General features: G+C 34.1%; 1 protein-coding gene across 1 annotated transcript in view; it reads left to right on the top strand.

Annotated features, from left to right (window-relative positions):
- Window positions 1-9,570, top strand: part of LOC117103119 (G-protein coupled receptor 143-like) — a 15,542-nt gene extending 5,972 nt beyond the window's left edge. Inside the window, exons 4-9 of the mRNA XM_033243616.1 lie at window positions 2,316-2,404; window positions 2,613-2,720; window positions 4,418-4,527; window positions 6,337-6,445; window positions 7,144-7,294; window positions 9,252-9,570. Of these exons, the coding sequence (XP_033099507.1) occupies window positions 2,316-2,404; window positions 2,613-2,720; window positions 4,418-4,527; window positions 6,337-6,445; window positions 7,144-7,294; window positions 9,252-9,491 (807 nt within the window). The 3' untranslated portion in view covers window positions 9,492-9,570. The remainder of the gene's footprint in view (window positions 1-2,315; window positions 2,405-2,612; window positions 2,721-4,417; window positions 4,528-6,336; window positions 6,446-7,143; window positions 7,295-9,251) is intronic.
- Window positions 9,571-12,145: the final 2,575 nt, after the last annotated feature.

The following is a 12,145-nucleotide window of genomic DNA, read 5'->3' as shown; positions in this document are numbered from 1 at the left end:
TAGTATGGCATGGAATGACATATCGGAAGGAGAAATTCTAGGCTCTCATGATGTTGGCCTAGTCAGTCGAAACAATAGAAACAGGTCACGGGTCATGTTACGGGTCAAAATGTACTGCCCTCAATAGTTAATTTTACACTACTTGGGAAAACTAACCGAGTTGAAAAGTCCAAGTGCGATTGACGGTAACATTTCCCCTAGAAATGTTTACCGTGATGACGGTTACATATTCCCAAAATTTAATCCAGTGTGATTGAGACTTTTTTGGCTTAAGTCAAATTTGTCAATGTTGCGTCAACTTAAAAATTTGCTTAAAATTATAAAGTCGATTGTACGCAAGACAATGTTTTAGCTAAGATGTTTTGCTTAGGGGTATCTAAACTTTTTTGACTTTAGACATTTGCTAAGCTGAGATTAATAAATCCCGGGCCAGGACCATTAGTCTATGGAAGTGGAATTGATAATATAAATAAAATGAAATGAAATACTGTATATTATACTTGTGTATAAGAAAACCCTTCAAGTTTGATAAGATTTTTGGACGATTTTTATATGTTTGGTGTATAAGATGACACCCCCCACTCCCACCCTGATTCTTTGTCGGAATTCCAACTTTTTGCTGCTTTTTATGGTCTTGATACTTCATCTTCGTGGCTGAAAAACAGAGCTAAATGTGGGGCCAATCTTTCGAATAAATCTATTTTATGGACGTTTTTATATGTTTATCAAAATCTTACTTCCCCTCATTAATTGCGGTCATTCATACTTGATTCAGTAGTAAATTCGCATCCTATAGATGATTTGCACATCTTAGATATTCCATGAAAGTAGCTAAAAAAATTAAGGTAGTATAGAATAATACCAATAAATAGGCCTACTAAATAAAATGGAAAAAAAAGGCAGAATGAAATGTTTTCTTTGGAGTTTTATGCTTGGGTATGTAGAGCATACCTTGCTTGTCTTGATGGTCGGCCACTGCTCGCCAAGACGACCATGAATTAAAAATCAAAAATTTGTATGTGTTGCGCGTTATAAGATGACCCTCTGTTTTTTCGATCGTAATTTGCTGTTTTTAATATACGGTACAATTCTGTTTTTGTTTCATTCATGTTGAAATTATTTTCTGTGAAATAAGGTTTTCGCAATTTAAATTTATGGTTCAGGAAATGTTTTGGAAATTGTTATGATATGTAAAGTGATACTGTAGATCAATATACATGTCAACGTTTCTCAGTGAATGATGCTGAAAACTTTCGACTGGGAAATTCCAAAGAGGATAAAATTAACTTGCATATCAATATGGCTCTTATGTCAAATGGTCAATCTTCCACACAACGGTGGCTGCTAAGTCTAATGAATATCACACTACAATCAATACAGGCATTTCAACAAGGAAGTGTTGTAAATATTGAAGTAAAATATTTTTTCGGATTTTATTATCACAGTGCTTTGTAAAGAACTGACAGAGAAGCATTCTAGCTCATACATTAGCTCATAGTAGTTAAGGTTTGATGGGTAGGCGTTCTGAGCATTAGGCAGTTGCGGATGATGGCATTCAAGGGGTATGAGCGATCCTTTCAACACTAAGGGAGAGTACGTGTTGGCCCCAACCTGGGTTATGGGAAGTTAGTATTTTCAATCAATAAAACAAAATTAAAAATCAATAAAAAAGGAAATAAAAACTGAAATACATTTTGGTAGTGTAATGGTAGTAAATATCTCTTGGTCCCCAGTAATACCCATCACTGCTATCCTTGTTATGGTTGCACACCGCCTTTTTTAAACTTAAGTCGTAAATCCCACGTGCATATGGCCCGGCCGTGTGCGGTAGAGAATGCAGTACACTTTTTTTGGTGGGGATTGTCTCTCGGTTTACTGGCCAATCACCACCAGAAGGCCCCCACTGGAAATAATTCTTTTTCAGACTTTCATTAGTAATTATCCTTGGTGTTTACACCAAATAAATCCATCCATCCATCCATCTATCCATGGCGGTAATATTACTAGCTCCGAGATGGAACATCACTCAACCCATTTATTGTGGTTACAGTTGGCTTGGACTTACAGAAGGCAGTGCCAGAATTATTGTGGTAATGTGCTCTGTTTGAAAGTAGCTAAAGTGTAGTATTACAATCCAACCCAAGAGCTCACCTGGGATATCCTAAACCATGAAATGTTCCCATGAACCCAAAGGGAGTTAATTTTGTTATCCTGGATGAGACTTAGGGGACCCTTGGTTAGATTCACCCTGTCTGGAACCACCACGGCTGTCATCACTAATATATATTACTATATAATATTTATTTACCCAACAGGCTTGGACTCAATATTTTTACGTTACAACATACTTCCTAACTGCGACTTATGCTCTGGATGTTTATCTGATGTTAAAAGGAGTACAAAGGTAAAAAATAAACCATGTTAACAATTAATGCTCCTCTTGTTTTCCAAAAATGTTTGGTAATCACAGAAAACTTAATAATGTGGACAAAGAATTATTATCTTTAATTTTTTTCATTTCTGACCATTGTCAGTCATGAGTTACTACCCAAAAAAGTTTATACATGTAATGACGGCTCTAATGGTAATATATTTCCTCTTTTCCTTTTCAGGGGTGTGCTTTCGTTTTTGGTGCCTGTTATGTGCTTTTTGTGCCCACTTTTTCTTATTGGTACTGGTATTGTTGTTTTGTATGAGCCAGCTACAGACATGTCGTTAAAGTAAATAATTTGTTGATTATTATTATTCCTATGTTATTAGTATTAAGCTATTATTATCATCATCTTAATAATACTTAAGTGTAATATACACCTGCCACCAAAAAAACAATGGAAATTTGCTATGAAATCTCACAATTTGAAATATTTATTTTACAATCAAATAAATATAAAGAAAGTATAATACATACTCCAAGTATTGAAATACACGCCATCATGTTGGGATTCAATATTTCGACATTAATTATGTCATCATCAGGAATGACATCCTGATGATGACATAATTAATGTCGAAATATTGAATCCCAACACGATAGCGTGTATTTCAATACTTGGAGTATGTTTTATACTTTCTTATCTGAGATTAATCAGTGGACCTTTCGGTTTTTATAAATATAAAGCATTTATCAATCCAATTATTGCACTGATACATCATCATATCATCATATTCTTTATATCCATGCAACAGGATCTCGAGCAAAGACTTCCCGATGCCCTCTATTCAAAGCCTAAAAAGAGGTGGAAACATAAATGGAAAAAAATATTCATTTCAATTATTTTACAAATTTTATTTACCAACCTATTTACAACTAGAATATACTTTATGATAGTAAAGAGCAAATAGTAAATCCCTCAGCAAAATATTTTGAATCCCAGACATGAAACTAACACTTAACTTTAATTTGCATAAAAAGACTATACTAAAAGTTGGTGCCAAGTTTTTATTGTTTGGATTCATAACACTGGTGTTTGCATCACATGATGTCTATTTTACTGTGCCCTTGGAATAGTCATTTTTATTTACATTTGTCCCTCTCAACCCACACAAATGGGAACAATTTTCTTTTGAATATATTGTACAGGTATAAGGATGTAATTCTGGTTATGCATAACAATACACCACGTTGAATAGTAGTCTGCATGTGATAGTGTATGATTGCTGCTGTGTCCAAAACATTATCACATTTCTTTGTAATCGATAGAAAATATACAATAAATATATGTATACCATAGATAAGATAAGAAAATCTTTTCATAGCCATGTTCGAATAATTGTGTACACAATGCATTAAAGAGAAACACCACGGTAATAAAATGTTACAACATTAATGTAAAGGTTGAAATAATAATAACAATTCTTTATTGGTCCTCATTCAAATTGGAAATCGGAAATTCACGCTGGGCCCCGGTAGACCCACAGCAGACACAATGCGGCGCTGCCTAACTTAACTATAACACATACCAGACACATACGGATATAAACATTGTCCTTAAGCCGTGCCTAACTCTAAATATGAGGTTTATTTGAGGAGCCAAGCGATCAGACTCCTAGTAAAACCCAACGCTGGCTGAGTTTGGATCAGGGTATTCAGCACAAGAAGCAGGTAAAATACTCAGCGATAGAGGGAAAATATTTTGAGACATCTTATGGTAAGATACAATACAACTTTTATCGTCACAATGGTATAAAATAGAGGTATGAGATATGTTCCCTAAAGTACACTCATATTGTATAAGAGACAGCCTTTATTCAGGTCCCCCCCCCCCAGCCCGCATGCCCTTTCCTGATATGCCACTGCTACACCATCATATTTTATGTAACAAAATAGTTACCCTTCTAGTTGTCCCTTGACCTGGTAGATATACTACTAGTTATTGCTATACTTTAACTGGTATTCTGGTTTTTTTTTATATTTCAGGTGTGAAGACAAACCACTGAATTTGATTCCGCTCTATCTGGCCTCCTATCTGACAATGCTGACGGTGATGATCATTAATCCTGTTATCTACTATTTGTCCGTCAAAAAAGGTAACCAATTTGATAGACATACTTACAGTACTCAAGATGATGCCATGCAATCATCACATGGAATGAAACAAATGACAATAAAAATTGATACAACATAATAGTGGCGGATCCAGTATTTTTATTTGACAGAACCCCAGTAGCAATGGTCCAAGGTTGTGGGGGGTGGGGTGGGGGAAGGGTGTGGCGATCGAGTCAACAATACTCTAGGGGTTCCTACAGTATTTTGTTTTCCAAACGCCTAAAAATAAACCTCTGAGGCATTTTTGGGAGAATCAATTATTTTTTTTTTACTTTCCAAAAAAAAGTGGGGGGGGGGGAAGGGGGGGAAAGGGTGTGGTTTCCCCTGACTCCACCCCAGCCTTGATGAGAGTACTAGAAAAAAATATCTGGTAGGTTCGGGAAGGGGGAGGAGAAAGATAACGTTATTTGATAGGAAAATTAATTAATTTTTATCACACCAATAAATGAGGTACTTTGAATGTTAGCTGAATATGTAGGCCTATCACAAAAGTTGAAAAAAATTACGTAGGCCAGGCCTATACAGTATTTTCTTTTTAGTTTTGAACAATATTGGGGGTAGGGAGCTAGCGGTGGTTTACTAGACTACAGTATATTTAAAATTGGCTTGGGGCCTGATCGTCTGTCACCCGAAGTCATCGCGATAATCAAGAACGTACATGATCTAGGCCCTAGGCTAAACTAGCCTTGCTTGCGAGATTATTCTCCCTACAACACAAGTAAGTACACCTTGTAACAAAGCGACCCATGCGGTGCATTCTTAAATTATTCACACATTATTTAAATGTATTTTACGTATTTGATGATAACACAAATTATTGTCATTATCGATACTAGGAAATACTCTTTCGACATGACCATCACACATCGCATCAGCGCTCGTGTGTTAGTGAAAAAACCCAAGATAGTGTTACCTTCATATTAGTCTACGTCATACAGCCACTGCCCTGCATCTACCGCGTTAAAATAACAATTATAAATAACTTACGAGCCATGCAATAACATTTGCAGCATGAAAAAATGGAGGTCAAATTAAAAAAATTATGTATTTTAGCAAGTATTTAAAACTTTTTTTTATTTTAGGCTTTTGCCAAAATTGCTAAAGCAGTTGATTTTTTTTTCCGTCAATCCAAGATAGTTTTCGCCCATGGCGACTTGGTGATCAGTTAGCGTGAGCCTAGGTAAGGTAGTGCTACATACCTTCCCTGTACTATTTTGATAATTTTATTGACCTAACAAAAAACATTGATATGATCTGCTAATATTTGCTTTGAAATTAAAAGCTGTAAATTATTTATTTGATATTTCACTTTTACATTAGTGGCATCACACAAGAAAATGGCGCAGTCAATCTTAAACTAACGAAAGAAGAGGAATACAACAACTTAAGCTAGACATTAAAAATAACTATAAGAACTAAAAGGAAAATACAATTATCATTGATAAAATTATCATAAAGTATAGACTGTTAAATATTACTACCAATGTGAATTTGTTTTGTTTGTTGGTATGATGTTATATTTTGTTTAAAATTAACAACAGGTACCTTGATAAAACAGTCATGAAGTCTAGACCGTTAACCTTTACTCCGAATGCAAATTTATTTTTATTGTTCAAGCCCTACTCATGTGTTTCATTGCTGGGAAGCAATGTATAATTTAAAATTAGCTTACACAGTTCTGTGTTTGGTTTGAATGCCCACTTTTAATTCCAAGGTCCTTGCAAGGAAAATTATGCAAACATTTTTTATAATGTCTTCATGTTAAATAGCTTGTAATTTCTTTTCATCAGTTAACATAATAATCAAAGGGACCAGAGGGCAGTACACTGACAGAGAAAGAACCTACATAAAGGCTGTACAGAAAAAATTTCTTCGGATTGTGGCCGTATTTTTTCTCTGGTAATGTTGCGTTAATATATTTTTTAAAATATATTTTTAGATTTCTTAGGAATGCACCGTTATATACTGTATTTATAATTGGTCAATCATATTTTTTATTTATATAAATACTATATTACCCATTAAAATTTAACCAAAGCAGGGACATTAGCTGCAGTGGCAGCACCAACGGGACAGGGGGAATAAGCCTCCCTCCATCATACAAGTCAAGTCCTCCCCCCCCCCCTTGAGCCTTGAGTGGATGCAAAAATTGAGAATACAGAATGGTGGTGGCTATTATGTTTAAATTCATCCTTTTATTTACGTGGACTATACTTTTTTTGTGAAACACTTGAAGGGTAAGCCACAAAAAAAAATTATTTCCACTCAGTTATTACTGGTGATTAATTAATAGGGCAGCTCACCAGAAGACAATATCTTCCGCTCTTTTCCAAGGAGTGTAACTGTTCTTGTGTGCAATATAAACTCACTCACCTCCGTAAAACCTGTATAGAAGCCCTAGGGTTTATTTTTTTGCGACCTTTGTATAGGCTTCTTTTCGAGATGGCTTCTTTTTAAGGCTACGTTTGCAAAGTAAATGTGGGGCTGGTTTTTAAAAATGAATGCTGTAAACTTTAGGAATTATAACTATAAATCAATATGGTAAATAGTTTAACTGTAACATCGGTCTGTATATTTATAATTCTTTTGCTTTTTAGTTGGTGGCCGAATGTAATCTTAGGGGCTATCAATTTACAAAGGTCTTTTGCTGATGATGTCATAAATCCGACCTGCGCTCCCAACGAACATGATTGCAAATTGACACATATTCCTCTAAAATATACCATGATGATTCTCTGGTTCTCTATGGTAAGTAAAGAAAGAATATTTTTTATATACATTACTAAAACATCAAAAGATATTCCTTTACATTGAAAAATTAAATTACTGTAAATCACCAACAATTATTAAATTAACTATAGGAATATATAAGTTAAAACGTTTGTAAAAAAAATAAAACCATTAGACTGCTGTAACAAGGAAACATCTTCATGTACCACTGAGAAGGTCAGGATAAGGTCAATAATGAGCACAGGTGGAGGAAACTCCACTCCCACTGGGAAACAATAACCAACATTCAGCTCTTGCTCTTAGATTGATGATGTAATAAGGCCGAGGTATTCAACCTTTTTAATTAGGTGTCTAGTTGTAATCTGTTAAGACCAGCAGTGGGCTGACATGAATTGCAATTTTTTTCAATGCAAGCCCCAACCATTGTCTTTTATAGGCCTACAAGTCTTTCTAATAAGCATATTATTAGACTTGGTTTTTCAACATCAAGTATGATAGGCCTTGTTTTGTTAAAATGAGGTAATGCAGTAACATGGGGAAGGGTGAGGAACAGTGGCGTAGCTATGGGCAGTGCAGCCAGTGCAAAGCCCTGGGGGCCAAGGGTATTACGGGCCCATTCATAAATAGACCACAATAATTTAAAATAATTTCCAACTTTTAAGAATAAAACAGCCAGTGGGCCCCTCAATAATATTCGGTTTTTAGAGCAGTAATTATTGATTACTGTGTTGATTTTAAATCGGTGGTGTATTCGAAGAATCCCCAGCTGGCCAGCCTACCCTCACCCCTCCCTATTTTTTTTCAAAATTATAAAAGAAATTGGTAAAAAGAAACTATGTTACAATTTAAGTCTAAGCGTGCCATTTCCAGCCATCTAGAGGTGATATTCATAAGAATTTTTATCTCAGCCCCAACCATGGTGGGGCTGAGGTGGTCTTCACCCTCCACCTGTAAAAATCCCCCCGCGGCCCTACTATTTCGAATTCCCTGACCCGCCACTGCAATTGTTAAATTTTATGTGCCACCAATTTTCTTGAATAGTTTGGAACAGCTGATGAGACCAAATAATGCCCTCTTAAAATAGTTACGAATTCGATTATCATTATTATTTTTTACTAGCCCAGCCTTTAGGGTTAGGGGCTAAAAGAAGCACTTCTTATGACCTTTTTGGAATTCCCCTATCAGATCAAAGGGCCCGGCAATTAATCTTGCACTGGGGCCTTTCGCACCTAGCTACGCCGCTGGTGGGGAATAAAAAAAACTTGCATCCCATCCTCTACTACCCTACCACTAGAAATTTTCCAAGCATAAATAATCTACTCATGTACTAAAAAAACAATGCTAGAGCCAGAATTCATCTGATGAGTCCGATAACCCTAAAAGGGCCAAAGGTTTGTGCGGGCAAGACCAAAATTTTTTTTACCCCAGGATATTGGGGTTATCAGAATTTCAATCTATGAACTTTTGTGTATTATAAATGATCAATCTATAAGTATACAGTTATGATTCAAGAAAAAATAAATAAATATATTTGTTAATCATTTAATAAAGTTTAATGGCCATGCTTAATAAATTCATGCAGGAGGAATTTACAAATTTGTGTACAACACTTTTATGTCTTCAATAATAACAACAATAATGATAGCCTTATAAATGCATAATGTTTATACCTCTAAAGTTCCACCAGCTCAGCCATCAGTGTTCAATTTTAATTTATAATTACATAATTATAGAAATAATAATAATAATTATAATAATTATCTTTTTATATCTTGTGATTTTATTGTATGTTTATTACAATTTTCGCCTGTAAGTGGGAACGAAGAGTTCCTGTTGGATGATTGCTATAAAATAAATTTTAAAAATAAAATATATATATTTTTTTTTATATATATATATACATATATATATATACAAATTATATTATATTAATACTTATAGACAACCAACTTTAATATTTTATTTCATTTTCTAGGGTGTGTTGAATCCTTTGCAAGCATTTTTAAATACATTGGTGTATGTTGGTTGGGGAGGGTGTTGCAATATTGCCTTACCGTCATGGTGCCAGAGGCGAAGAACTCCAGATAATGCTATCACCGAGTCAGATGCGCTTGATTACCTGGAAGCAGAAAGACAGAATGTTGGGAAAAATACGCTAAGGCCGATGCATGTTAATGAGCATACACCACTAGTTGATAAAAAGCAGACACATTAATTGCATTCCAAGGAAGAGTATGGAAGATGTTAAAACGAAAATGTTTTTTGCATAATAAATCCAAATTTTGTGTATAATAGTCGTTTTTTATATTGTACAATATTTTAAGACTCTACTGTAACTAGTATTATATGTAGTATCATTCAAATACAAATGGTATTACAGTATTTTGTATGAGGATTTTCAGCAGTGGTCATTTTAGCTTTCTATGCTCAAATGCATGTGCAGTTGGTGTCGTGATTTTGTTTTGACTCCAGTAGATCTTGTCTCTGTTCCTTAGTGTTTATAAACAAAGGGATGCACCAGGGTGGTGATGGATGGTGACCCTGAAGAGTGTTTGTCTTTATTTTGCCTGTCTACCCATATATGTCATTTCAGTTATAAAATAAATATACATAAAAATAAATAAATAATTGAAATTAATATAATTACGGCGCCGTGAGCAGCTCTGCCAAGAGATGGATACATGCGCCTAATAAGATGACATTATTATTATTAATATTATTAGTGTGAATTTCTTCATGGAAATTGGTATGATTATATGAAATTGCGATTCAATGGGCCTTTTAGACTGCCAACGATTAAGAGAGGATTGGCATAGCATCAGGCAAGTGTTTACACAGACAGAAGACTTGTCAGCTGACGGAGTGTATGAAAGTTAGGCAAGACTTTTTTCATAACTTGTTTGCGAACTTATTTGTTTTGAAGATCGCCAGAGGAGGGCAAAAGAAAGTAAAAATAACATTTTGTTTTCTTATTTAGCAAATAGATTTGTCAAAAACATCCAGATGGAGGAAAATCTAAAATAAAATTTTATTGGTGAATGTAAATACCTTAGTGTTTATAAACAAAGGGATGCACCAGGGTGGTGATGGATGGTGACCCTGAAGAGTGTTTGTCTTTATTTTGCCTGTCTACCCATATATGTCATTTCGGTTATAAAATAAATATACATAAAAATAAATAAATAATTGAAATTAATATAATTACGGCGCCGTGAGCAGCTCTGCCAAGAGATGGATACATGCGCCTAATAAGATGACATTATTATTATTAATATTATTAGTGTGAATTTCTTCATGGAAATTGGTATGATTATATGAAATTGCGATTCAATGGGCCTTTTAGACTGCCGACGATTAAGAGAGGATTGGCATAGCATCAGGCAAGTGTTTACACAGACAGAAGACTTGTCAGCTGACGGAGAGTATGAAAGTTAGGCAAGACTTTTTTCATAACTTGTTTGCGAACTTATTTGTTTTGAAGATCGCCAGAGGAGGGCAAAAGAAAGTAAAAATAACATTTTGTTCTCTTATTTAGCAAATAGACTTGTCAAAAACATCCAGATGGAGGAAAATCTAAAATAAAATTTTATTGGTGAATGTAAATAGTGTAGTAATGGGATGCTCTAAATTTATATTTATTTTTGGAGATTTCAATGCAGCGGTGAGCGTAGTACACCTGTCTGCCCCGGTTCCTCTTTTTAGGATTGTGGTCACTTTTGCCTGTTGCTGGCACCAGCACTGAATAGGGCACAGGCATTTTGTGGGGCGTGGGGGGGGGGGGTGCAAGGCGTAATACAAAGTCTATTCTGCCAAGGCAATGTGATTACTTGCAGCTGATCATAAAAGATATTTTATGTGTATATTTTGGAGTTAAATAGATAATTTTTATATGTAAACTTTATTACTTCTATATACAATGAAATTGTATTGGTTTTTAAAAATAATGAAAGTATAACAATTATTAATAGCAGCTATTGAATGTTCTTAATTACAAATTTTATATATTCTTAATTGCTACTTAATACTTGACACAAGGTCACAATTTTAGAACTTTCTGGAATTACATTTTCGTTAAAAAAAAAATAAAAACCATAACAGCAATTTTAATCTATTGATTTAATATTTGCCAATACATTTGTGATTATATTTCCAATTGTTACTACTTAGCACTTGAATAATGAAAAACTTGGCTTTTAAGAATTTTCATAACAGAGTATTTTCTATTTAAGCACCTAATAATGCATGATATTGTCAATATCTTTAAGTGTTGATGATGATCGTACCTGCTGAAGACATATTTTGGGTGAAAATAATGAATTTAAGTAGTGTTCCTTTTTTTTAAATAATATTTAATTTTTATAGACAAAATTGTGTAATAAATGCATTATTTATGTTTTCTAATGTAATGCTACTAATCCTAACTGAAACATTTCAGATGATAGACACACTCATTTGCCACACCACTTGGGTCGTGGAATGTGGGGGCTTTATCATATCAAAGCACAGTTTTTATTTGTTTACTACAAGTGAACTAACCTCCTAATTGGAATGGCCACTGAAGTGTATGCAGTTGAAGGGCTTGCTACTGTATTGTATGATTCAATTTAAAAAGAATATAATATTGCTAAAAAAATTTTAACTTGTTTTAAAAAAATGTCTTTCCAACATTGATTTAGTTTAATAATTGATATAAATTATTAAATCATACTTATAATATCTTGAAACTTATGCTTTGAAATAGAACTAGCAAAATGATTTTTTGTTCTAGAGAGGATTTTTGATTTGCCATTAATAATAAAATCAACCTTAAAATCGTTTTTTGGCTTTTTTTAATGAAGTTATAGGCGATTATATACGATTTTACCATGA

Source organism: Anneissia japonica, unplaced genomic scaffold, assembly GCF_011630105.1.
Source record: "Anneissia japonica isolate Jap-2015-1 unplaced genomic scaffold, ASM1163010v1 scaffold287948_len850469_cov200, whole genome shotgun sequence".
Taxonomy (NCBI): domain Eukaryota; kingdom Metazoa; phylum Echinodermata; class Crinoidea; order Comatulida; family Comatulidae; genus Anneissia; species Anneissia japonica.
This window is presented reverse-complemented; position numbering and strand designations above follow the sequence as displayed.